Raw genomic sequence first — 27,649 nt, 5'->3', positions numbered from 1 at the left:
GAGAAAGGGGGGCCGCACAACATGGCAGGAGGCCTACAACCTCTGGGGAACCCTCTAGGAAAGGCCGTTCGCCAGAGTAGACCCAGCAGTGTGTTTTTCTACCTTACTTATCGTGAACATTTCTACACACAACACATGGCCATGTACCCATCACTCGGCTGTAATATTAGCAGCCTTTTGCTGTATGTGTATCATCTGTCCTTACCCACCTTTCCTTTTTCTGGGGTATTTTAAAGCGGACACCAGACGTCACATCACTTCACCTGTGAATACTTCAGTATGCATCTTAAAAAGCAGGGTCATTTTCTTCCGTAACATAATACCAGTTTCACATCTAACAGAATTAATTCTTTAATATCCTCTAATGCCCAGTCCTCATTCAAATTTCTCCAACTGTTTAAAACAATTGTGCTTTCAGAGTTTAGGAATCCAAACTAGGCCCATTCCTTGTATTTGGCTGTTATATTTCATAAGCCTCTTTAAGCTGTCTTACTCAGGGCAGCAATTCCCCCATCCTCACTGCCCTGCCCCCCTTTATGCCATCGACATGTGGGCAAATTTGGGTTGATTGCCCTGTTGGCTCCCATGTGGTGTCATTTCACATGCTCTCTCCTGTTTCCCACAGGCAAGAAGTTAAATAGAGAAGCACTATGTTATTTCAAATTGAGTTATTTTTAAAAAATGTCCCCCTAAAAACGCTTCCTGAGTGATGCTGTGTACATCTACCTATAACACACCAGGAGGCATCTAATGGTCAGTTGTCTGGGTTTACAGTGACCGACCTGTAGGTTCAAGTAATCACTTTCTTATAAACAGCCTGGTCGCTTCCTTAGGAAATTCCCCATCAACCTTTCACGCACCGGTTTTGCTAAAACAGTGATGACTGTTGCCTGAATCAGTAACCACCTTAGTTATCACATTGCAGATACTACATGTGTTATTCCATTTATTGTTATGTTAGGAACTGCAAAATGGTGGTTTTCTAATTTTATCTTTCTGTTATGGTTATCTGAAATACAACTCATACTGGAAAGACAGGATAATTGCTTTATTATTTCTCTTTATCCATTTTTAGAATGAGTTAGTGCCCTAGAAACCTCTATTGAGATCCAAATACTTTTATTTTTATTTGTGTCCCTCTTATTTATTTATTTTTTTTGCTTCCTGTCCTAGACTGGGAATCAGCCATTTGTCCAGGGAACCTGGTTATTTGGTGGTTAATGGTACTAGAGAATACAGACGCTGTAGGGGTGCTTCTGAGTGCCACGTTGTCACTAATAGGCATTTTCAGTGGGAAGATAGAAAAGCATTCTTTTTTTTTTTTTTTTTAAGATTTTATTGGGGAAGGGGAACAGGACTCCATTGGGGAGCAGTGTGCACTTCCAGGACTTTCCCCAAGCCAAGCTGTCGTTCCTTCAATCCTAGCCGTGGAGGGCAGGCGCAGCCCAGCTCCAGGTCCAGCCACCGCTGCCAGCTGCAGGGGGCGGAGCCCACCATCCCTTGCAGGAGTCAAGGAATGGAACAGGCAACCTTGTGGTTGAGAGCCCACTGGCCCATGGGGGAATTGAACCAGCTGCCCTTGGCGCTAGAAGCACGGAGCTCCAACCACCTGAGCCACTGGGCTGACCCAAGTATTCTTTTAAAGAGGAAAAATAAGTTTAAATTGGTATTTTTACTTCAAATATAAGATTCCTGGACTTTTACTTCTTTAACTTGATACTTGTATCTCATTTCTCTTACACTGAAAATCTTGGTTCCTAATAACATTCATAGAATTACTTCTTTGTTTATCTTATAATGTACATTTAATAGTTTAAAAATAACAACATCAATATTATTACTGACAATATGAAAACTAAATGAAGTTTTTGATTTTTTTGCACTTCTTTGTGTCCTTTGGACCTAACTATCTGGAATGGACAGTAATAGTACTGTGTTCTAAAGTCAGTTGGGATCATTCTTTTGTCTGTGTGGATATGTCACCAACTTGTGATACACTGAGATCAATTTGTTTCCACTATTTAAAAAAAATTTATACATTGCTTTTTGTAAGTTTTAAAAAAAAATTTACATATTCCAAAGTCAAATCTCCACAACAAGGTGCATTTAGAAACATCACATTTCCATCACCTTCTCTACCCTATTCTCTTCTCTCCCTCCCCCAACAATAACCATTTTAATTGATCTTGGGTTTGTGCTCCCATTTTATTTCTTTGCAAATATAAACAAATATGAACGTGTACATGTATATTATACTTTCCTTCTGATATGAAAGTTATCGTGCTGTATATACTGCTCTGCATTATGCACTTTCATAGACATTATATCCTGGAAATCCCACATTATAGTATAAAGCTTTTCCTCTTTACATTATGTCATCATGGACATACCGTAGATTTTCCAACCAGCTCCTCACTAATGGACATTTCTATTGTTTCCAATCATTTGCTATCAAACATTGTCAAATCTGTTAAGTTGGAGCGCATATTATTTCATATTTTTGCAAGTGTAACTTTGGGATAGATTCCTAGCAGTGGGTGAAAGAGTAAATGTGTATATAATTTTGCTAGATATTGTCCAATTCCTCTGCATAGGGTTTGTGTCATTTTGTCATCAACAATACACACGATTGTTTTCCCCACAGTCTTGTCAACATAGTATACTGTCATTTTTGGACTTTTCTCCATGTGCTAGGTGAGAACTCGTCTCTCGTGTAGTTTCCGTTTCTATTGATGTTATAAATGAAACTGACCACATTTTTGTATGTTTAAAGACGGTTCTATTACTTTATCTGTGAACTCTTTGTTGTGTGTTGTTAGATTTTTTTTCTCTCAATTATTAGAACCTATAGATGTGTGTGGCATGTTAGCTTGACTAACGGCTTGTCTAATGGTCAGGTTTAAGTTGCTCGCTAACTGTGCTGCACTCCCCATGCCACAGCCATCAGTGAAGTCTGCCTGAGGTGCTGGACCTTCTCGTTCTATCCTTTGTGTCTCCTATCTTGATTTCATATTTGTTATATCTTTATCTCTCTGGGCTGTATTCTGGGCTTTTCCTCAGATCCATCAGCCTGTTCATTAATTCTCTCTCTAGTAGCTTAAAACATTTTTTTTATTGTGGTAAAATACACATAACACAAAATTTATCATCTTAACCATTTTTAAGTGTAAAGTTTAGTGCTAGTCAATACATTCACACTGTTGTGCAACCATCGCCACCATCCATCTCCAGAACTGTTTTCATCTTGCACGTCGGAAACTTTATACCCATTAAACAATAACTTCCTTCTCCCCTCTTCCAGCCCCTGACAACCACCCTTCTGCTTTCCATCTCTATGATCTGACAAGCATTTACTGCCTATAAGTGGAATCCTATATATTTGTCTTTCTGTGACTGACTTGTTTCACTTAGCATAATGTCCTCAGTGTTCACCCATATGATAGCATGTGTCAGAATTTCCTTCCTTCTTAAAGCTGAATAATATTCCATTATATATATATACACACACACACACACATACCACATGTTGCTTGTTCATTCACCTGTCAATAGACACTTGGGTTGCTTCCATGTTTAGCTATTATTAATAATGCTGCTATGAACATGGGTGTACAAATTATCTCTTTGAGACCCTGCTTTAATTGGGTATATACCCGGAAGTGGAATTGCTGGAATATATGGTAATTCTATTTTATAAATTTTTGAGGAGCTGCCATACTGTTTTCCACAGTGGCTGTATTCATTTTACATTCTCACTAAAGGTGTGCAAAAATTCCAATTTCTCCACATCCTCCCCAACACTTGTTATTTTCTTTGATTTGTATTTTCCTAATGATTAGTGATATGGATCATCTTTTCATGTTTTATTGGCCACTCAGTTATCTTCTTTGGAAAAATGTCTATTCAAGTCCTTTGCCAATTTTTGAATTGGATTGTTTGTTTTGTTGTTGTTGAGTTTTCGGAGTCCTGTATATATTCTGGATATTAATCCCTTATCAGCTATATGGTTTGCAGATATTTTCTCCCATTCCATAGGCTGCCTTTTTCACTCTGTTGATCGTGTCCATTGATGCACAGTTTTACATTTTCATGAAGTCCAGCTTATCTATTTTTATTTTTGTTGCCTGTATATTTGGTGTCATATTCAGGAAATCATTTCCAAATCCAGCGTCATAAAGCTTATGTCATATGTTTTCTTCTAAGAGTTCATGGTTTTAGCTCTTACATTTAGGTCTTTGATGCATTTTGAGTTAATTTTTGTGTATGGTGTTAGGTAAGGGCCCAACTTCATTCTTTCGCATGTGAATATCCAGTTTTCCCAGCATCGTTTATTGAAAAGACTGGCCTTTCTCTACTGCTTGGTCTTGGCATCCTTGTCGAAAGTCATTTAACCACATGTGTGAGGGTTTATCCCTGAATTCCCTTGTCTACTCCATTGGTCAATATGTCTGTCCTTATGCCAGTACCATGCTGACTTGATTAACAAAGCTTTAGAGTACGTTTTGAAATCAGGAAGTGTAAGTGCTCCAACTTTGTTCTTTTTCAAGATTGTTTTAGCTATTTTGGGGTCCCTTAAGATTCCATGTAAATTTTAGGATGGATTAGTCCGTTTCTGCAAAATAATCATTGGGATGTTGACAGGGATTGCATTGAATCAATAGACTGCTTTGGGTGGTATTGATATTTTAACAATATTAAATTCTCGAATTCATGAGCATGGACTGTCTTTCCGTTTATGTGTGTCCTCTTATTTCTCTCAGCAATGTTCTGTAGTTTTCATTATGCAAATCTTTCACCTCCTTGGTTAGGTTCAGTCCTAAGTATTCTTTCTGATGCTATTGTAAATGGAATTGTTTCCTTAATTTCCTTTTCACATTATTCATTGTTACTGTATAGAAACGCTCCAGTAGTTTTTCATCTGGGTTTTAACCTTTTTATTGAGTTTTCAATTTCAATAACTGTATCTTGTGATTTTTCTTGTGTTTTCAATTAGTTCTTTGATTTCTTTAATCACTTTAGTCATACTTTATAGCCTTCATCGTTCTTGGTTTCTCATTTCTCTTCCTTGTCTCTACTGATACTTCCTCTCATGGCAAATTGTTTTTCAGTGGTTCGAAAAAGCTTTTAAGTTTTAAACTTACTTTAGGCAAGCCATTAAATATGAGAATTTTATGTGGTCTGTGTTGAGGGCTTCTCTCTCCAGAGAAGTTTTGCATTTGTTATTGCCAAATACCCCAGGGACATCACCAGCCAGGAACCCGTTTTTATGTTAATTTGTCAGCATTAGAATTTCTCAGACTCACTGGGTAGTATACACCAGCGGTGCCAAAACAATGTATACACATGACTTGTATTCATTTTTTGTTATTGGTACATATTATTACAATTTTAATACAGTTTTTTTCCTTTCTTAAAATGTTTATACTTTTTTTTTTGGCACCCTCTGTATTTGAACCGCCGCCATTCCCTGTGAGGGCAGATCTATGGCTATGAATTTTCAAGGGAGACATTTCTTTCCCATCGTGAGCTCAGGCAAACTGACAGGTGTCCTCCTTATGGTCTTCCCAGGCTAGTGAGTAATGTTTTTCTAATCCACACCTGAGACTGCAGGCCGCCAAGGGTTCTGCATGGTGGTCTCGATTCCCGTGTCCTGCTTCCCATGGTTGCAAAGCCTTGTTTCCAGGTCAATGCCCTCTAACTTGCTGAGATTGGCAGGCTGTCAGGACTGTCACGGGACGTGTCCACTCTCAGCGTTCTGCTTTTCCGTTCTCTCCACTGTCCTCTGCAGAGTCCCCTGATATTCTTGCAATCTCAGGTGGGAACTCCCCGGAGCCTCCCAAGCGCTGCCTCTGCGCTCTATTCAGAAACTCCTTCTCCATGGACTTAGTCTGTCCCCTGGCCGCTGTGTACCCGTGGCCATTCACGTCACATCTCTGAGTCCAGTTTCTGTCGTATGGAGAGGCCACATGTCTGCCTCCCTTGGAGGATCCACCCATGGTGCTGAGAACTGAAATGAAATACACACTGAGCTGCTCATTATTGTTGGAGGCCAGTGTGACCGTGATTCCAACACAAGACACGGAGAGCTCCATTTCATTCTCAGAAATTCTAGGTAAAGTACTGGCTGACAGATCCCACAGTGGATGTAAGGAGTATTAATGCATAATGTTCAAGGAGGATTTATTGCAGAAATGCAGGGTCATTTCACAGCAGAAAAATCAGTGGCAAACACTGGAGAAAATATCACTAAATACAGGGAAAATATTTTACCAAATTCACCCTCAAATTATGATTTTAAATTCTCAAAAAAAAAAAAAAACCCTAACAATTGAAAGGTTCTTCCTAGAATTGATAAAGACTATATATTCCAACATAATCCTAGAGCTAAATCGTGTATAATGGACAAAGTTTGACTTATTCTCATTAAGATCTGGATTAAGACAAGGACACCCACTCTCAAAGCCCATTCCGCTAACATAATATTGGTTAACGTTATTAAGCAGTTGGGTGGGGGAAATTAAAAACTTAAGGAATGAGAAGGGAAAACCTTCTGGCTTTCATTTGACTTCACAATTCATTTTTTTCCACAATCCGATTATAGTCTGTTTGAGGACAGAGATCATGTCTGATACATTTAATAAATCCAAGACAGCACCCACTCTAGAGATGGTGGGAGATGCTAGTTTATCAAAGGGGACCCTATCTAAGTTATAAAGTAGTAAAGATTCACATGCGGAAACAACTGCACACACTGCTAGAGAGGGACTCTTTCATAATATCATCACTCATTTTCAGCAGGCTGTATCTCCCTGGCCTTTTCTCCCCTAGTGCTCCAGCTCGTTGCTCCTCTCCTTTCAAGCATCTAGTAAGCCCCAGGTCCCCACTCGCGAGCCGCCTTCCTCGCATCAGCCAGCAGGTGGCGCCCGGCCTCCACTGGCCGGACCCAGAAGGGCTGCCCGGCTCCACCGCGAAAAGTCCCTCCGAAAGGTGCCGCTTTCCCCTGACTCTGCTGCTACTCTGGGTCCTCGCCCAAACGTTGCAAAAACGGTTCCCAGCTACCAGTGACTGTGCAGCAGGAGCTTGAAAGGGCCCGGTTCCGCCCTCACGGCTCCCCCGGGAAAGCCAAGGAGTCCTTGTTTCAGACCCTTGGTCCAGGTCAGTCCCCTGCCCACCCAAGCCGACCAAGTGCGGGTCACCGAGACAGGGGGCAACCAGGAGCTGGTGTCTGCTCCCCCGCCTGCCACCCCAGAGGAAAGGACAGGTGTGGGGGCAGCGACCGGTCCTCGCGTTTCCAGCCCTTGCTGTGCTGGGGCCCAGCCCTGTGCAAGGTGGCCCGTGCAGGGTGCTGGGCAGGTTGACGACAGGTGGCTGGACGTCAAGGTGACAGGTCTGAAGGGCAGCCTGTGTTGGGAATGACCATCCCGGTCCAGATGCCGCAACCAGAGCCCGCTTTCCTGGCGGTATGATTATCAACGACGGCCCTGGGTACTGCGGCCATTCAAAGCACGGCTCATCTGCGGGGACGGATGGTGTCCTGGGCTAGGAAGTTGTGCTGGGCGCGGCTGGGAACCAGAGCTGCAGGGGCGGCTTCACGGCCACGGCCCCAGAGGGGGGAGGGTCTCGGCCCGGCCCGGAACTCATTGGGCACAGGCACAGGCCAGGTTCTGCTGAGAGCCCGAGGCCACCTACCCACCCCGGCCCCAGCTCTCTGGTGATGGATTCTGAGTCAGGGCCGGAAGCACCACCGCCACCAGGGCAGACTTGGTGGCGCCACCCAAACACCTGCTCGGCTGGGCGAGAGTGGCCCCAGGTGAGACACCTATTCCCACCGACCTGTCCTCCCCCACCCCCGCTTTCTTCTCCAGTTCCCGTCCACCTCTGACCGGCCTTCCAGAACCTCCCAGCGCCACCCTCACACACCTAGGGAAACGTCTTCCAATTTGAAAATATAAATACACGTATGCATGTGAATTTTAAAGACTATTATATACCTTTCAAAGCAGGGTCCAAGATGTTGCCACGTGAAAGCTGCTGTGGAAATAGCACGCTGGTATTTTTCTGTGACTTGAAAGGCCTTTCTCCTCTCCCTTTCCTTCCTTGGGCAGTCCAGGGGCTCAGTCAAGGGTGAAGGGCGATTTAACAGCCACCTGGGCTGGAAAGTGGGCCAGACCCAAGCCCTGTCTCCCTGAGACGGAGCAGCTAGCTACAGGTGGAGGAAGGACAGGGGACAGGCTGAGTGCTCAGCTTAATTCCCACTGGCAAACAGTGACAGCGAGGGGCCTTTTTGCCCTTCTAGTATCATGTTCTGAATTCTATGGAGCTTTCTCTTCTGATTAACAAGCAGCTTACTCCAGAAGCATCTTAAAAACCTACTCAGACAGACAGATAGTCCTTCCAGACACTACATTTATTTTCAGTGACCTAACTCCTAAGAGTCACTGCCATAGCAACTCCTTGATTTGAAATTGAGCCACAAGGCACAGAACTACTTTTCTCTGATGAACGAAGAGAAACTTGTATTTATAACCTTCACAGCCCTGACTACACATTTGCCCTCAGCTCCAAGGCTTAGTTAGAGGGTAGTGGAAGGGATGAAGGAGGGGGTTAAACAAAGTGGAGAGACAGAGGGAGAGAGAGCGAAAGAGATCTGAAAAATCATTCAGAATTCAGATATTGACTCCAGACATGTTTTATTATAATCTTATACAGTCTACATAAATTTGAACTTGTATTGATTTGGGTTCAGTTATAACATAGCATAATAAAAATCAAAGCACTGGTCCTCTGAAATAAAGCAGGCAATCACCATTCAATAAACACACTTGATTTATTTTGTATAAAAGGGTTAAAGTTTACAACTAAACTTTTATAAAAAGTTTAGCATGAATAAGTACATCATTAAACTTTGTATGCAGAAATATACATCTCTGCCACTATACAAGAAAACTCTAATTAAAGAGTTCACAAGGTTTCACTCAATATATATATATATATTTATATATAAATATATACACAGCATTCAGTAGGCTTGCGTCAAAAAGGTAATTTCTGACCAAAAGACTTCATTTAAGTAACTGAATACTGGATCCTTCTGGTATTCACGCTCCACCTTTGAGAAAAGGCAAAGTCTGCTTAGATTGGGCAATTCCTTGTGATTTTTAACGTTTTCGCTCCCCATGGTGGGAATAGTATATAAAGAAACCTTCCAACTGTAGAAAGGGCATTAAAAGTCTTTTTCATAAATAACTAATATCAGTCCAGGTCCGACACCCTAGGGAAGATGATCTGATCCTTCTTAGTTTTGCTTCCGTTTTTTTTAAAAAGGTCCATTCAACTTGTTGTCCTTGTGAAATGGTTGAAAAGTAGTAAGTTCCTGTGGATTTGTTGTCTGTTGTGCAAAGAAAAAAGAGTCACGAACACCTGCAAAACATTGCAAGAGAAAGCAAGTTTAGGAGAATGCAAGCTAAGGGCAGAGGCGGGCAGACTGGCGCCCAGAGGAAGCCACAGTTTGAACATTTAACCAAACACTCAAAGATTGGGCAAACCCTGGCGTCCAGATGCAACACACGCAGTCGGCCTGGACAACACAAATTAAACATTAAAATAGCAGAGACTCAAGGGGAATACTTCCCAACACAATCTCCTATCTGGATCTCCAACAGCAGTGCTCACAGGCGCCAGTCTGCTTCTTGTAACAATTATTTGATTGAAAACAGCCCTTGAGTTTTAACAGATAGGGAAGCTGGAATCCCACATCACAGGCTGAGGCACAGGGTAGCAATGCAAGCCCCGCCGAATCCCAGGGGGCTACAGTTTTGGGAAGGAGGATCCCTGTGGAATTTGTGGCGATAAGATTAATTACATGGAGGTTAGTACCTCATAGCACCAGAGCAAAAGCAGAGAAGCCAAAGCATTACATTCAAGACAGAAGCCGATATACTTTTCTCTGCCACCTTCATAAGTCACTGGCATTTTTTTTTTTTTTTTAAGGAAAATGGTCTGTGAACTTTGTAACCAGAGGTAGAAGCCCCTTCATGTCAAGTACACGTAGACGATGTACTACGTGTAATACATCGAAGTACACATTCACTTACTAACTCCCCAAATTTACGGATACACAAGTACCTGGACACAGGAAGAAAAACACACTAGCTCGCACACACACTCCAAGGGTCAGTTTAAACAACGGGAGCCACAAGCAAACACTCACCATTTATTCAGCCACAGAGAGCTTTGCTGTCATTTGATATTAACTCAGAAGGGAATTCAGAAGCCTGCGAGAAAGGAGATAAAAGGCATGATGTTAGACAATCTTAAGGAGAAAGCAAGCGCCTCTCTTTTTAAGTAGTCCATGAACAGCAAGTTCCATTAAACACGTTTATGCTACAATTCAGATCAAAGACATATATTAACGTGTCAGAACTTAGCAGCAATTTCACGCACCGATCTACAGCAGATTTCAAGAAATAAAGTTAATTAGCTCATCTGTAAGTCACCGACTGCAGCCGTCTCGACAACGGGGCAGCCCAGGCGATCGCCGGGGAGCGCGGCAGCGAGCGCGGGCGCCGGGAGCAGGTCTTACCTGCAAGGACAGGATGCTGATGTCCGTGTTTAGAGTGGTCAGTGGCGTCCTGGACGCCTGGCTCTGTCCGGGTCGCTGGTGATGCAGGCTGACAATAGTGGGGTGCGAGTCCAGGGCGATCTGCAGGTCCAAGATGTAGTCGATGACGTGCTGCAGGATTTCCATCTTGCTCACCTTCTTGTTCTGCGGGATGCTGGGCACCAGTTCTTTGAGCTTGGAGTAGCAGTCGTTCATGTTGTACAGCAGGCTCATCGGGTCGTCCACCGGGGTTTTGCTCCGGGAGATGCCCAGGCTGTGGTCCGAAAGGCTGTTTTTCCTAACGGACCTCACTGGACTAAAGGCTTTCATGCTGACTGCCGGGAAGGAGAAACCGGGAGGAAGCGGGCTGCCCTGGAGCTCAGGCCGCCGCCGCCTGCAGAGCTTCCAGCGCTCAGCACCAAGCTCAGCTCAGAATGAAGCCGGGAGCGCGGCGGGGCGGCTTTTATATGCATTCGCCGGGGCCACACGGTCAGGCTTCCCGGTGTCCCCATTGGTGAAAGTGGAGAGTCCATCAGGCTGGGCGGGCGTCTCTATTGGCGGGCGCTGGCGCGGGGCGGGCTTTCGGTCCTTCCGCGTTCGCAGCCAATCCCCGTGGGGTGGGCGGGGCGGGCGCGAGCCCAGCTGGGGTGGTAAATAGAGTACAGTAAGCGCGGGGAGGGAGGGGGAAGAAGGGAAGGAGGAGGAGTGAAGGGGACTGGGGAGGAGAGGGGGGAGGGCAGGAGACGAGAGAGGGGTCAGGGGGAAAGGGTGGAGGAGGAGGAGCCCTGGGAATCTAAAAGTGCATCTTAATTCTAATTCCAATGGTGAGGCAGGACCTTCACCCTAGGATGTGTCCCGACTCCTTGGAGCTTTCAGCAGCTCTAAAATCACAGCGACCCCGGCAAGTTCTGCACAGCAGAGGGAAAACCACAGTTCACTGCGACCCAGGGAATGTCATCAAGATAGAAAGCATTGCTGCAGAAAGTGAAAACGCAAATAAGTTGGCCATTGACAAGTGATGTTTGTAGCGTGAGTGTGGTTTCTTAAGGAAAGGCTATGTGAAAAGAAAAGCAACACCCACGCACGCATTCAACGACAGGTTTAGTGTGGGATCGTGCAACCCGGAGCAACGCGGGAGGCTGATTGTGCACGCAGTAAAATGAGTGCATACTAACTTGTTGGGAACTGTGCTGATCGTTAAGCAGCTCCAAGAGGCGGGAAGCTTTCGGGGTTCCTTTTCTAGAACAGGCCAGATAGATCCTACTAATCGGAAGTGATTAGGATAATTTGCATATTGAAACTATTTACATACACTGCCCTTGAGGCTGGGGTCTGTGCCGTGCCGCGTAGGAGGCAAAGTAATGTGATTATGCACAAATCGTGATTTTGTGTGTCACATTCCAGCACCTACAGTATTTTTAAAGTTGTATGACAGGTAGGCGGCCCTAGCCATTGACCGACATCTTTACACTATTTTAAAAAAAATTCTGTTGTGTATGAGGTTTGGAATCTTTTCAGCACTAGTGCTGGATGCAGCCTCAGGTTTTATTTGTTCCTTTAAAAAAAAAAGTAAATCTTTAAGAACTCATTCCTGCATTCTAAATTTTTTAAAAGTTTGCAACTATTTACTCAAATATTTTTCAGTTAATTCACACATAATTTCAGCTTAACTGAAGATCACAGTGAATTAGTTGTGTGTCTTGAAAAATCATACTTCTCTAGAATACGAAACTGGAAAATCCAAGAAAACATAATATTTCTACGTATTGTGTTTGTTTTTTTGTCTCAGTTTCCATCTCCTTTGCGTGGAAAAAAAAAAAAGGAAGGGGGCAGAAATGGAGAAAAAGCAAAGCTTAATAACTGGGAAACAGTATTTTTTCCTTCAATTAATGTTTAATTCCTCAGCTGGTGGACCAGCCGTGTGCCTGCCCCAGGGCTGCTTTTTAGGGAGGCCGAGTTGGTACTAGTGGATGTCACCTTCAGAAAATCCAGCCCCTTCATTTTGGAGGACGGAGGAGGATGGCTTCCTGACCTGCAGAGAAACCTGCTGAGGGCCTGGCTCTGCAAATGCCGCCTGTACCTCTGTTCCTGACAGTGTTCGATTAACAACCTCTCCTCTGATATTAAATCTGGAAATGATTTAATACCGGAGTCCTCCACAGTTCGAGCCTTTTGATGTGCTTTGTATGCATGTGTTTCTGTCACATACATGCCACAGTGGAACAGATTTTGTTTTGACACTATTTTGGTTCATGATGTTATACTTCGACTATTTTACAATAATAGCCAATGTAAACAAACATCTTTGGGATTCTCAAATTATTACTTGTGATTCTTGGACATTGCACTTCTGAGACACTGACGCATTCCTAGCTTTTTCCAAGGACACCGTATGTTAACATCCCTGCCAGCCTCATTATCCATTCCAACAGCCAGGCTCCGGGCTGGTTGGTAATGAGTGTCGTGCAGCATGACTTTACACACTCGCGAAGTTGATTAAGGCAATGCCTTCTCCTGTGATCATTTTTGTACCGTGATGTAGTAAGATTGCTAAATATGGTGAAAGTTTTCTGGTTTCTTTCTTTAGCTGCCATGTCAGAGTCCAGTCAGCCTGATTGGGTTGAATTCGACTCGATTGGCACGCTACCCAGTTCTACATTCATTTAAAGATCATTTTAAGGGGATTATGAGGCTGTATAAATTAATGATTTTAAAAAGGCCTGAGTTACCAGTATGTCTGGCTCAGCAAGCCCAATACGGAATTACCTTTAAAGTTATCTTTTCGTGGGGAAAAGGGTGTTGGAGCATTTTGGGGTGGGTTACAAGGCAGTGAAAGAGCTGTCAATTGGTGTCTCTGTGGGTTTGCAATTGAGGCCTCTAAAGTTCAAATGCTCCCTGCTGCAGAAAGGGCCCTGGATTTGCAAGATCCGTGGGTGGTGGGAAGGTGTGAAGGGCTTCCGGTGTGTGTGGGGGGGTGGGGGTGGAGATACCGTCCCCCCATTTAAAGGAACACACCGCCCTGGAAGTTCCCCCAAGCCGGTTCCAGGGCGCGCCTGGGCACTCAGTCTCCAGCCCAGGCCCGGCCGGTGGTTCCCAGCGCGTCCAGCCCTCGCAGTAATCAGAAGCAGCCCGGGGTCCCGCGCGCGTGATGCAGCGAGACGGGCGGGAGGAGCCTTCGGGGGGAGGGGGCGTCTCAAGGTCCTCCTTGCACATCTGGCGCAATCGGGAGCGCTCGCTTTTCTTCCCCCCCGGTTTTGTTCTCACAGCTGTGTCCATTCCGCCCGTGACCCCCCGAGTGATCCCTGACAGGTGATGAATTGGCGGCGGTGGCGGCGGCGGCGGCGCGCGGGCCAGGCCGCGGCGGGGCCGGAGTCGGAGCCCCGGAGCAGACTCTCTGGCGCCAGGCGCGTGACGCCGCCCATTCACGCCGCCCTGCAGCCTTGTCCTCGCGGCGCCGCTCAGGCGGCTGCCATGGCAACCGCGCCGTCACTCAGCGCGCGCTCCCAGCTGATCAATGCCTGCGAGGCCCGGCGGTCCCAGGCTCGCCCTGCCCGGCCGCCCGGCCCGCGCGCACCTGCAGCCGCTGCACGTCTTAAGTTTCGAGCGATTTGGGGGAAGGAAGGAGGACAGAGAAGAAAAGAAAAGGAGGCGGGGGGGGGGGGCGAAGTGGGGGAAAGAAAAGAAGCCGGGAGAGGGAGAAGAAAGAAATCTTCCTGTTGCCGAAGGAGGCAGAATGTGACTTAGAGGTTGCCAAAGCAAAAGATTTTGCTTTATTTTGTTTTTGCAACCGAGGCGTTCAGGGTGGGGCTGGCGCGAGGGAAGGGCGGATGGGCAGAAGGTGATTGTCTTTAGCGGATGGCGACATTTCTTTATTCCTTTGGGTCCTCGCGGACATGACAGTGATGCTGCACTCCTAAAAATACTTTGAAGAACCCGCGGCCCCGTCCCCACTGTCCCCTGCCTTCCTCCTAGGAACCTTTGGAGGCTGCACTAAAATACATCACTTTTGCAGAACAGCCCCAACCCCTCCCGGGGGAGGCGGGAGGATGTGCCTCCCGACCGGGTACTGCGAGCCTCTGCGCGCCGCGGACTCGCGCTGGCGCCCTCATTACCACTACAAAGCGGGCAGACGCCTTAGCCCCTTTCCAGTGCTGCGTTTTCCACGGAGAACATCAAGAGGCCAGCAACTTCCAAGGCAGCCCGCGGACTCCGACGCCGCCTCCGTCCCGGCTTTATCTCTAGGGAAAGTTCAGTGTAAGAACCAGATGCCAACATTCCCGGACAGTTTATGGCATCCGGATCCCTCAAGGGGGCTCCTCTGCAGTTGGAGTGTTAGCAGCAATTATTTGTCGTCTGTTCTGGAGAGGAGTTCCTGGACCTGGATGTCCTCTGCTGGCCCTAAAACGGGGGGGGGGGGGGGGGGGGGGGGGCGCGCGACCGTGCCCGATCCCGTTATCTGGTTTAACAGAGTTTGTTGTGGTTTTCGAGGAAACAGCATCTGGATTACATGAGGATTCAAGTTTTTGCTTTCCTTGTTTATTTAATACATTGGCAAGAGGGAGCCCTTCCCCTGAAACCAGATAACCGAATTTGGGCTTAAAACAGAGTTAGATGAGGGGCAACGAGAAGGGAGGAAAATGAGCAAAGCCGCAAAAAGCAAACAAGGGGATGTTTATTTTTCTCCCTCTGGGTATTTCTGAAGACCCGCCTAACCTTCTGTACTTCTTGTTGCGCACAACTAATACATGGCGTTATTAACAAAGCTCCTCCGCCACCACAATGGCCTAGCAGTCGTCCTGCCCCGGGTTCCTTCGAGGATTTGGCGGTCCTGCTGGCCATAACCTCAGGGGCACCCGGGAAAACGCGGTGCTAAATCCAACAGCTTTCAGCGGTCTGATCTCCTCGTGGGGAGATCACCTTTCAGCTCCGCGCGTTCAAAGAAAGCAAAGTTTGGGAAGTTTGGCGGAGGGGCCCAGTTAACAACCAGCATGGCAAATATTTAGTTACAAATGCTGTGAAGTGCCCGGTTTGTGGCCACGTTTGGCTTTCACAAAGGATTTTCCTGTGACTTTTGTTCCGGTCACCAAATTAAAAAAGAAAATTAACTCGAGCGAGAGATAAGGTCTTGGAAAACAATCCCCGGCCGCCCGCGAGCTGGCGGGCGCGGGGCTGGCGACGCCGAGTCTGCGCCACCCCAGCGCGCGGCGCGGGGTCCGGCCGCCGCCTGCCGTGCGCCCCCGGCGCCGGAACACAGTGCCCAGGCCGAGGGGGCTGCCTCTAGCCGGTGTGAATCCGCGGCCACGCTCTGCAGCCAGCGACGAGGGCGGGCTTGTCGGGAATCAAGCTGCATCTTAATATTATAACGCGGCACCAAAAGCAAAACCCGAGTCCCGGCTAACAAGAAACACATTGTGCGCTCTTCCACCCCCTTTTTGGCCGAAGCCACGTTTGCGCGCCGGCTTCGACGCGCCAGCCAAGTCCATGACTTCAGGAGGGAGGAACCCGCCCGCCCCGAACCACGTGCGCACGGGCCCGGCCACCCCACCGCGCCCGCCGCCGTGTCCCAGCGCCTGGTCAGGGGCCCAGGCCAGGGCGGGGCGCGCTCGGTGAACACTCGTCCTGAGCCCCCGGCATTTAGGCGCTGCCCTTTCCCGACCCAAAGGCCGGTGCTGCCCACCGCCCAGGGCACTGGTGGCACCCAGGTGGCGCCAGCGCTGGTAACTAATCACTGCCTTCACAGGTTAGTTGGTGAAGAGACTTTTGTTTTTAAAATAGTTTCACACTGTTCCCCCGACCTCTCCCTCCACCTTCACCCCCACCCCCACCTGTCTTTGTGGCCTTCACGCCCAGCATCTGCTCCACGCGACCCATGGCTATTTACAGACCCCCTCCTTCCTAGTTAGTGGGAAATTCTTGAGGGTTCTCTAAGCTCCCAGCCACACGCCTGTCAAATGTCATTGCTACCTTGTCTGTGGGAAGGAGACAAGACCTAGGGCTGCACCCTCAGGGGGGTGCGCGCAGGGGACCTGACGAACAGTGGGGACCTGGAGGAGCAGTTCCTGGGCACCCTGGTCTGCTCTGCGGGGGAGCCGCTGACCTTCTGAAGCCAGGGGCCTTCTCCGTTTAGTGCTGGGGATGCCCGTCAGCCGGATCCCAGAGGAAAGGCTGCGGGAATTAAGTTATACGTTTTATTTTAACCATGTCTGCCTTTCCCAGTCGGAAGAACACAGAGACATTCCATGTCAAAGAGAGAAGGGCAGCGCTGTGGCCCTCTCTAAGGGGAGGTTAAACATTTACGTTGGGTGAGAATAACTAACCATTTACAAGCCTGCTCACGGCTCATCTATTCTGCTCTTCACTTCCGCCCCACCAGTTAGGAAAGGCAGATGCTGCCCCCATCTTACAGAGAAAGAAACTGAGGCACAGATGAATGACAGATCCCTCTGTGGCCCACACTCCCTAGGAGGACAGCCTGTGATGATGCAGAGGTGTGCGACCTTCACCCCAGGTGGGGTATTGATTGCTTTTTTATTTTGAAATTTGTTCCAATCTTAGTCTGGAGAGCCCAAAGCCAGGAATTTGTAAAAAACTTTGTTCTCACCTTCCTCAAAAGTTCACACTGAGTGACTGAGCTTGACTCTTTATTGACAAAAGGTCAACTCAGATCTGAGGACTTCTCAGACCTTCCCATAGGTAACAATCACCTTTCCATGCAGAGTCCTGGGGCCCACCTCTATGAGTTCTGATTCAGAAAACAGCCTTTTGAACAAGCCTCCTGCTGAGATGATGATGTAGGTGGTGCAAGGACCACACTTGGAGTGGCTTCAGGTGCACAACTGGCCTCTTAAATCCACCCTGTAGTTGGTGAGGTCACCTACTGGGTGACAATGAGCCATCTTGGACACCTTGAGGACATTTGTTTTTAGAAAACTGAAGAGGACAAGGAAAGTTTATTATATTTACCCCCATTTTCCTTTTTCTTCTTTCCTTCCTGCTGTTCCAGTCCTCTTTCTTTTTTCTTCTTTTTTTAATTGGGGAACAGTGTGTTTCTCCAGGGCCCATCAGCTCCAAGTCGTTGTCACAATCTAGTTGTGAAGGGCGCAGCTCAGCTCCAAGTCCAGTCGCTGTTTTCAATCTTTAGTTGCAGGGGGTGCAGCCCACCATCCCATGTGGGAATTGAACCAGCAACCTTGTTGTTGAGACCTCGCAATCTAACCAGCTGAGCCTTCCGGCCGCCCTCAGTCCTCTTTCTTCGGTCATTTCCTTTCTGTTTCAAGAGCAACCTTTAGACATTCTTTTAGGGTAGGTCTACTGGTTACAAGTTCTCTCCGTATTCCTGCATCTGAGCAAGTCTAGTTTTCCCTTTGATTCCTGAAGGATATTTTTGCTGGACCTAGAATTCTGTCTGGGTTGGCAGGTCTTTTCCTTCAGCATTTGACATGCTGTGCCATTTCTTCTGGCCACAGTGGCTTCTGATGAGAAATGTGTTATCATTCAAATTGTGTTTTCCTCTATAAATAAGGTGCTGCTTCTCTCTCCTTGCCTTGTTTGTCTTCAGTTTTCCGAAATTTGCCCATGATGTATCACGGGCGTGGATTTCTTTCTGGTTTTCCAGTTTGGAGTTCTCTCAGCTTCTTGACTCTGTAGGTTTGTCTTGCCAAATGTGGAGAATTTTCAACCAGTATTTCTTTACCTTCTTTTTTTTCCTCCTTCCAGGACCCTCATGACAAAGAATGTTGTAGTCCCACAAGCTATGCCGATTATTATTTTTTTTTAAGTTTACTTTCCGTTGTTCAGATTGGGTAGTTTCTATTGTTCTGTCTTTAAGTTCGCTGATTCTTTCCTTTGTTCTCGCCATTTTTATTTTGAGCCCACCCAGTGAGTGTTTTTGTTTTGGCTATTGTATTTTTCAGTTCTAAAATCTCCATGTGGTTTTTCTTTGTATTTTCTTTTCCTTTGCTGAGATTTTCTTTTGTTGTTTGGGTGTGTTCATAATTGCTCATTGAAAATCTTTTTTGATAGCTTCTATAAAATCCTTATCAGTTAATTCCAACTTCATTTCAACTTGGTGTTGGCAACTGTTGCTTGTCTTTTGTTATTCAAACTGAGCTTTTTTCCTCGTTGTTGGTGTGACATGACAAGTGATTTTTTGATTAAAACCTGGACATTTTGGATGTTAGGTTATGAGGCTCTAGACCTTATTTAAATCTTCTGTCAGAGCAGACCTCAGTTGATACTACCCTGGCTGAGAGGGGACAGGTGCCTCCTTACTGCTCCCTACGTGGCCTCCACAGATACTGTGGAGGTGGAGGCCTCTTACCTGTGGAAGGTGGTGAGGGTCCCAGCTTCTCACTCAGCCTTGTCTGAGACCACCCAACGGGAGGGAGAGCAGTGCCTGGTTACTGCTGGGTGAGGGTGGAAGTCCAGGGTCCCATGTGGTCTCTACTGATACTGTTGAAGGGCTCATTGATGGTGAGTGATGGCAGAGCTGAGTGCTGCTTCTCCCCACTCTGCCTTCTCTGAGACCGTCCTAGTGCAGTGGGAGGCTGAGCTGGGGGCACCTTATGATGTCAGCGTGAGGGTGGAACCGTAGGCTCTCAACTCTGCCTTTGCTGATGGAGGCGGAGTTAGGGCCATAGTCTTCTCGGTGGTGCTTGGTCAGAGTAGGATGGTCATTGCATACAGTTTTCTGTCTTGCCAGGCTGCCTCTTTCCTGGTCCTTTGTCTGTGTCCATTGGTGTTTCTGGGGACCTGCTTCTCTAGTACCTGGTCCAGGAGATACGAAGCACAAAGAACACCCCAAGAAAATGTCATCATGGTGTTCCTTGGGCCCCATCGTCACTAGCCCGTCTGCCTCTTCTCTCTACCTTCTAGTCTTCTGATGCCTATTTTATAATGTTCAGAGTGTTTCATTCTGCTTAGAAGGAAGGAATAGGGAGAAGTACATCTATTCCATCTTGTCTAGCACTGGAAGTCATGCATTTTAAAAAGTATTATTTAACTGTTGTCTTAGCAGGCTCAACCTGGCCCCAACAGCAGGGCTCACCTTTGGCTGGAAGGGTTGTTAAGAATTCTTTTAGACCAGTCTGATTCATCCCACCAGCAGTTTTTGGGTCCTTTCTAGCTAGGGGAGCTAGAGAAATCTTTCCCCTTCCATGGCATGGGTCCTACTTGTGCTGTTGTTGCTGCTGCCCAGACCATGGGCAAGCCACCTGTTTAGTGGCACCGAGAGAGGCTGCCATGTCACAGGGAGGAGACTCTGGTATCTTTTCTTACTTGAGGACCCTTGAATTGTGCTGAAAGCAGAGCAGCTTGTGGTTAGAAGGGGAGATGTAAAAATCTGGTATTTGGGTATCCTCCCGGGGAGGGACTGTCATTTGGGAGCATATATATGCCATTGGCATATATGGCATATTGTGCATTCATATAATTATCGCTGGATGAAAGCAAGAGGAAACATGTAGGGAGCTGTTTTCATAGTTCTTTTATTAACGTTTACATGAGTTAATGAACACACAAACAGATCTGATGAAAACATGTCAGTAGTAAAACTGCAAAGTTGGTTTTAAAGAGGGAAGTCACTGGCTTGTGAGTAATCAGATCTTACCTCAGCTGGGAAAGAAAACACGTTTTCTAATCTTCAAAACTGCAGCCAGTGTGAATGGCGGCATAGATGAAATAGAGCTCAAAGGCAGACATCCATCCATCCATCCATCATCCATCCATCCATCTATCCATCCATCCATTCAGTACGTGTTTACTGAACACCTATTATGCCCCAAGCACTCTTCTAGGAACTTAGGAATTATCGGTGAACAAAACTGACAAAACTCCCTGCCCGCCAGCTATTATTATTATTATTTTATTATATATTTTTTTAAGGAGGGCACAGCTCACAGTGGCCCGTGCAGGGATCGAATTGGCAACCTTGGTGCTACCAGCACCATGCTCTAACCAACTGAGCTAACTGGCTACCCCCAGGATGCTGCATTTTAGTGGGAGGAGACAAAGAAACAAAGTTAGTAAGTAAATCGCATAGATTGTTAGAAGATGACAAAGGTGATGGCAGTAAATCATGGGTGGGGAATAAGCAGAGGGGGAGCAAGGGTGAAGTGACAGTTTTGAATAGGGTGGTCCTGGTGGGCTGCATTGAGAAGTGACATCAGAGCAGAGACTTGAAGAAAGCAAGTCTCCCTGCTTTCATGGCTTAGAAGGTGATGACGGTAAAGGAGGAGAGGGTCAGGCACACAGTAGGCCTGCGTGAGATTGTGTGCCCAACCCTGACAACCCAGGAAGCAGCTACAGCCTTAGGGACTCTACTTTAGGGAAAGTACGAATCTATCCCTCGGGGAGGTTAAGGAACACAGCAAAGGTCACAGAGCCGCCAAGTGTCAGGCTCAGGGAGCAAAGCCAAGGACAGCAGATCTGCTCTCTCTGCTTCTTTCAGTCAAGAAGGAGAACGATCGTGAGGACAGTTATTCTGAAGCACAGCAGAGTAACAAAAGCCCCAAGGCAACATCTCCACGTCTGCTCAGGAACCAGCGGCCATCTACGCAGTGATGGGACTTTGCTATTGTGTTCCTGAAAGCGCTGCCAGGGAAACCATGACTAGAATGATCTGGAAGCTTCTGGAAAAAGTGGATTTGTAGACTCTGACCCCTATCTATCTCATAAGAATCTGGGGGTAGGGTAAGGCATAGAGCCAAGGACTTTGAATTTTTTCACAAGATTCCTGGTCAATCCTGGGATCATGCTTTAAGAAACACTCCCCAGACCCCCAGCGTCTTAGCAGAGATGGAAAGGTGACAACAGAAGCTGCATTTTAGGTAAGATCTCCCAGGTGATTCTTACGTCCATGTGATGATTAGTAGTGGCTGTTTTGTGACATAATGGAGGTTCTGACTTTTGGGGACATTGAAGGAATGATGGGAATTAAATACTCAAGCTGTACCCATATTCCATTTAAAAACATAATAATTTATAATCAAAATAAATGAGTTTGTTCACTTTTGAATGTAAACCATACAATTGGGAGATCAAAGACCACTTTTTAAAAAGCAAATGTAAGCGCTCTTTGTGTTTTGACGGTGATAAAGTTTTGCTTTTCGTTTCTATTTAATACTATTCTATTCATTACTCTGGCTCCATCTCAGCTGCTCTTCTCGGTAGGAAAAGTTCTAGTAAATACAGTATTAACATGACTTTGCTGTTTTGTGAGAGCTGTGGTGGTTCAGCTATCTGTGGAATCTTGGCCTGATTCTTTCCAGCTCTGCTGTCCACCCTCCGTCCCTCCGAAGGGGCCGGCGGTGGCCCGCCCGCGTCTGCCCCAGCTGTTTGTGATGACCCCCACCCCAGGATTTCTCTGGGTGACTGATTCAACATGAATCAGCAACGTGATTTTTAGGGGAGCCAGGATATTTTGCCACACAACCAACATATGGTAAACATTCACACTGTTTAGCAAAATCATTGTAAATTAAATACACCCGGAAAAAAAAAAAAGGCCCAGATTTTCTCACAGCTAAACTGGAGAGATCAGCTCAAGGGTGCTGAGAACAGTTGAAAAAGCCATTTTCTCCCTGGGGCCCCAATGGGGAGTTGAAGGGGGTCCCGGAGAGTGAAGAAGCAGTAACTCGGGCTTCTATGTGGAGAGGAGCTGATGGGGGTGTCTCCTCCTCGTGGGCTGAAAAATAAAACAACCTGGGATGGTGGGGTGTAATTGCCACCATGGCTATATCAGCTTTATTCACTTGGGTGAAAGGTACAGTTTATTCCACATTTTTCAGCTTACTGGACCTTTAGCTTTTCTTTTTCTTTTTAAGTGGCATGCAAGTAATGTCGATTTAAAAAGGACGTGCAGCGGCTGACACTTGGCAGCCTCTCCGAGTGGGATCGCAAGGCTGCAAAGCCTGCGGTGAGGTCCTTTCTGGCATTCCTCCCCCGAAAGAAAGCGGAGCTCACTGACTCCTTCCCCCAGAGCTTCCAGGGTCATTGTGTTAAGCCTTCTGTTAAAGGACAGCCTCTTTGAAGCAGCTGCCTGGGCCGGCCTCCCAGCTGGGATGGTTTCTCGGTATTTGGTGCTCACGTGACAAAGAACATACACTGGGTTCCTAGCCGGTCAGAGTTTTGGTGTTTTCTGCAGCTGAAGTAGCTTGTTGGGCTTTAGAAAGATTTTGCTCTTTAGGTCATAAAGTGGAGCTTGAAGCTGGGCAGAGGTTTGATTTTTTTGTTCTGTTTTAATGTCTTGCGTCTGTGCTGAACGTTTGTAGGTCTGGGAGTAAGGGCTGAAACAAATTTGCAAGTGGAGAGGTTTTGCGGGGTGTCCACCCTGTCCTGAGGGAGTGGTGCTGAAGGTACAGTCTCGGGCTCAGGGTTTATCCCAAGGTCGAGGGGTAAGGTGGCCTTTATGAATTCATTCTTTCTCCTGCTAACCTGCTTTGGTTCTCTGTACATCGCCTGAGACCCTTGGAATGTTCTTGTGCAATAAGCTCCCAAGAGCAGGGCCTTGTCGTCTTTTGCAGCCTGTACCCCACTACCTACAACAGTGCCTGGCACAGAGCATGTGCAGGAATGAATGAAGATGCCCTTGAAAAGTTGGCTGCAATGAAAAATTCTCTACATCAAAGTCTATTCACTGATTCTCATTTTAACACATTGCGTACGGATCACGAGAATCTTCACGAGGGATTTAAACCCCGCCGTACGCAACGTGTTAAAATAAGAGATCAGTGTCTCCAGTTCCTCCCAAATCAGCGGGAATAGGGAGATGAGATGGTGTGTGTGTGTGCATGTTGGAAAATGTTTGGCCAAGCAGGGAATCCCAGACAGAAGGAAGGTGAAGAATATGGCACCAGTACGGAATTACAGGGCATCCATAGCTAAGACTTGTGTAACCTTTTACAAATGGATTTTGACCCTCAGGGACTGGCTACCAAATGTTATTTGATCAGGTAGGAATCAAGAGAAAACCAGTCATTGATTGCTTTCTAAAAAAGTGTGATTCTCACGTGGGCTGAGTTTCATCTTGTTTAATTTTTAACTGACAGTACCTCCTTTGAGTTTGCTTCTTTGGTTTTTGCCCAGTTCTTGGGCAAAGGGGAAATTTGCTCTCGCCAAAGCACATACCATCCTGAGAAATGAAAAACTGAGTGGGGCCCAGTCTCTGCTTGCCTCCAAAGAACTCACAAGCAAGGCCACGTGGGGGGAACAAACACACGCATAACACGCACACTGTGCTCCCCCTCCCCCACAGGCATATGACGACGACCAGTAAAAGACACGTAAACAGTACACAGGCATCCTTCACATCACAAGAAACAAAAGCCCTGGACACATATGCCTCTTTCTCTGGAATGAAGACTGACGTCAAGTTTGATTGACTTGTTTAATTGACACAAATCTTCTACCTCCAGCTGCAGAGAGCTGGAGCCCGGACACCAGGCTGCTGACCACATGGTTTGGGAAGACACACACGGCCACTCTGCACTTGGGGTACCCAAAGAGCAGGGAGAGAAAAGCATGAACGTCCACTAGTATCTTGCTGCTTTAATCAACTGACTGTAAGACTGAAGGGTGCAGAGCTTAGCTTGTCATCATGCTCTTGACCGAGGCATTTGCCCAGGCCAGGCAGGGGGGCGGGTGCACTGCAAATTGTCAGATGACCGAGTGTCTGCAGGGTGTCTTCCTGCTGCATTGCCCAAAGGCATGACATTCCCAGAAATCGCCTTAATTTGGCACCTTATCATTGCCATTTCGAAAGGGAGAGGGTAATCTCATTTCCATTTTCATTAGTTTCAATGTCACTCCTTTAAAAGTTGATTCCCGGGGAGTACTCCTGCGATGCCCAGAAATTTCTGATGTATCGCCTAATGAAAATCAACATTTTCCAGAGCTAGTCCCCGATTGATCAGGAGGTTGGGAGTTTGTCCCAGGAGGGATGTGCCACTGACATTTGCGCTAAAATGAAAATCTTTATGTTTAGCTTCTCCTTTCACCTACCAAACAACTCTGCCCGCCATTCCTGCTGGATCGGTCTCCAGTCAGGACCGAGGAGGTTCCTTCCTCACCTTCTCAGTGCTATGAACGTCCCTCTCCTCTTGCTGAGTTAAGGATTCTTTTGAAGAAAGATTAAGGAATTGAGGTTATTTAATTGGGGGAAAGGTCAGGAGTGATTGAGGAATGTCTTCAAGTGCATCTCAAAGATTATGAAAGGTGTCAGCTTGCTTGCTCATCTCTTCTGTACAAAGCCACCTGATTTCCATCCAAAGAAAGAAGTGTGGCGGGTGGTAGTGCATTATGAGACATTTGGGCCCACATCACTATTCCTATTAGACTGAAAGGAAACAAACTAGGTTACAAAGCCAAGAGGCTAAACTGAACCGTTTAGGAAATTCAGACCCAAGCCTCCTTCCTGACGGGGATGCATAAGACATTATCTGGAGAGAAGGTTGAGCCATCTGCTTTCCAAACAAGCTGGAGGGAATTGTCCATGTTCTGGGGTGGACAGAGAGAGTCTAAGTCTGGTGCCACACACATTCCACCCTCCATTCTGCTTTTGGTTGAAGGCGGGGTGATCGAAATCTGTGGCAGAGAGGACGCAGTTGGACAAATAGTAATTTTTGTGATACCAGAACCTCCGAGTCCAAGGGGTGCAAGCGGCTGAGTTAGGTCATTGTCACATATCTAAGAGACTCACCAATAAACTAACATGCCCACTGTGGGGTGGATGTAGTCATTCATTCACTCATTCATTCATTCATCCAATGCGAACACCAGCGCTGTGGCAACTACTAGACTAGGAGCATAGGACGTAAGAGGGAAGATACAAGTTTGTAGGTGAGGTGGACGGACAAACGAGGGTGCTGTAATGCGGAAGGGTAAACTCTAGGGGAGAGGTAAGCTTGTGCTACTGGGAAGCCAGGAGCAGACTCTTACCCCAGCCTGGGGAGCGTGGGCATGGGAGGCAGGGCTCCCTGGGAGGTGGGCCTTACGAGACGGTGGGTATGTGGGGATTCTGGTAATAATGATGGTGATAAGTAACAGGTAGTTCTCATCATGCCAGGGCTGCTGTCATGCCTTCGATGGTTACCACCTTACACGCTCCTTCCTCCAGAGGTGGGCACTACTATTTTCCCTTTGGAAGTGTGAGAGTGGGTAGGGATTCAAGCAGAGAAAAGGAGGAGGGGCCACCGGTGGGGGCGTGGAAGAGCCCCCCACCTGCTGCTTTCACAGGCATTAAAGTGGAAACTCAGGCCAGGCCACATCCCAGAAGGCCTGGGAATGTGGAGCTTACCCTGTGGGCAGTGGTGCTCCTTGCAGGTAAACACTTGCAGTGGTGATTTTGAAGCAGGTGGGTAGCAAGGTAAGAGTCAGTCTTCAGGGAGACCCCTAGGGCCTGCATGGAGGGTGCCCTGGAGGGGGCGGAGGAGGAGAAACTGGGCAGGGAATGAGAACCACAGTGAGCGAGAGGGAGGGTGCATCACGGCACTCCATCAGCTCCAGCCCTCGTTCCAATGAGGACACCAAGGCTCAGAGTGGACCTCAGAAATACAGCAGGTGTGTAGTTCAATTCCAAGGCAGCTTTCTGGACTCCGAGGCCGTAGAAACTGAGGGTGACCTTTCAATCTCCTGGCTCTGTGATTTTTGTCTAAATCTTTCCGTTTAGCCCCGCAGGCTCCAATTGAGTCTCTTTCAGGGTCACGGAAAGGAGAAAGTCTCTCCTCTGAGCTTGTCCCTTTACGTTCCACTTCAGTGGGCATTTGTGGGCTGAATGGAGAGCCCAGGCTCCTGGCTCACATGGGGCAACCGGTGGTTCTGGAAGCAAATCAGCTGGTACATGTGACCAGCCACAGGGGTGGCTGCTGGTAAATGGCAGATGAGGTCCCCCTCCTCGCTGGGAGTAGGTCTTGGGGAAGTACAGTTTCCTGCTACCCAATTCTGCTGTGTCGTATGGTCAGGCCTGCAGGACTAAATTGATTCACTTTTACCGAAATACACATTTTAAATATTTAGTTGCTTATGGTAAGTTTTGTTTAAAATGAGTTGAAATTTTCAAGAGAAATTTGAAATCTTCCTTAAACTCTGAAAAGAAGTTCACTTCATGGCTCGGATCCAAGAGTAAGAAACTCCATCTAAAAATGATAATTATCTTGAAAAGTTAAGAAGGAGTTGGTAATGATAGATGAGAAGGGTCTTGTCTTGGCCAATAACTTGTAACAAGTACCTACGTGTTGGGTGGATATAAAGGAGGGCCGAGGACACAAGAGGAAGCCTGCCCCGACTGCTGGAAGGGCTCCGTGCCCAAAGAGCGGGGCTCTGGGCACAGGCTCAGAGTGACCCTGGAGGGGCTCCATTGGCGGACCTGCCCAGGGGCTGCTTATCCTGTTTCTGCCTGTGCCTTTAGGGAAAGTGCTGGGCGCCAACAAAGCTGGAGTTGCCTCCTCCCTTTTCCTTTGAAACCTACAACCTAATTAATTGCCAGATTTCCCCCCTTTGCCCCCCCCCCATATACCTTCTTTGATAAGCGTGGGATTTTTCAGGCCAGCATTGCTCAGCTTCTGCAGAAGCCCAACCCTCTTCATAATTGCAACTTCCTGCACAGCTCGGCAGCTTCCGGCAGGATGCACACACATCCGCAGGGTCCCAGGCCAGCTTGCAGCCTTTGGCATGTGCATTTGACTTTTTCCTTGGGTAACAGAGGAAAAGGGTGTTGAACAGCATCCAGTGTGAAGGAAAGCCTCCAGCTCCTGCACTGAAGTGTCTCGTTGAAAATGTTTTGATTTTCCAAAAGGTGGAGGAAATTTGTACACGGTTTGCTGGAGACCAAGACAGGAACAAATGAGCTTTGGGTTCTAACTATTTTCATGTGTCTTGTTCTTTCTCTCATTTCCCCCAGAAATAAAGGGACTCATTGGTAAAAACAAGTGCACAAATACCCATAGCAGCGAACGCATAAACAGTTGCACTTTCACACTGGTGGTGAGCCAGAAACAAAAGGTTAAATCAGTAATACTGAACCTATCTTTGACTAAAAATTCGATATTTCAGTCA

The 27,649-nt window shown here is 46.9% G+C and overlaps 1 protein-coding gene and 1 long non-coding RNA gene across 2 annotated transcripts; one reads left to right on the top strand and one right to left on the bottom strand.

Moving 5' to 3' along the window:
• Positions 1 to 9,282: 9,282 nt before the first annotated feature.
• On the bottom strand, positions 9,283 to 11,041 carry ID2 (inhibitor of DNA binding 2). Its single transcript, XM_019755966.2, has 3 exons — positions 10,583 to 11,041; positions 10,211 to 10,274; positions 9,283 to 9,420 (listed from the first exon to the last, which is right to left on the bottom strand). The coding sequence occupies exons 1-2, from the start codon at positions 10,928 to 10,930 to the stop codon at positions 10,218 to 10,220; spliced, it is 405 nt and encodes a 134-aa protein (XP_019611525.1). The 5' UTR covers positions 10,931 to 11,041; the 3' UTR covers positions 9,283 to 9,420; positions 10,211 to 10,217.
• A 4,826-nt stretch (positions 11,042 to 15,867) lies between these two features.
• LOC141571498 (uncharacterized) lies at positions 15,868 to 26,556 on the top strand. The gene is made up of 3 exons (XR_012496244.1): positions 15,868 to 16,340; positions 16,974 to 17,108; positions 23,853 to 26,556. It is a non-coding gene; the product is annotated as an uncharacterized LOC141571498 (long non-coding RNA).
• Positions 26,557 to 27,649: the final 1,093 nt, after the last annotated feature.

Source organism: Rhinolophus sinicus, linkage group LG05 (assembly GCF_036562045.2).
Source record: "Rhinolophus sinicus isolate RSC01 linkage group LG05, ASM3656204v1, whole genome shotgun sequence".
Lineage (NCBI taxonomy): Eukaryota > Metazoa > Chordata > Mammalia > Chiroptera > Rhinolophidae > Rhinolophus > Rhinolophus sinicus.
The sequence above is the reverse complement of the archived record's forward strand: the minus strand, read 5'-3'. Positions and strand labels throughout refer to the sequence as shown.

Excerpts from the sequence above, each read along its gene's own strand:
- ID2 (XM_019755966.2), bottom strand. The coding sequence starts at position 10,930 with ATGAAAGCCTTTAGTCCAGTGAGGTCCGTTAGGAAAAACAGCCTTTCG. Across the intron at positions 10,275-10,582 it reads TCAGCATCCTGTCCTTGCAG|GCTTCTGAATTCCCTTCTGA; the intron begins GTAAGACCTGCT and ends CCTTTCTCGCAG.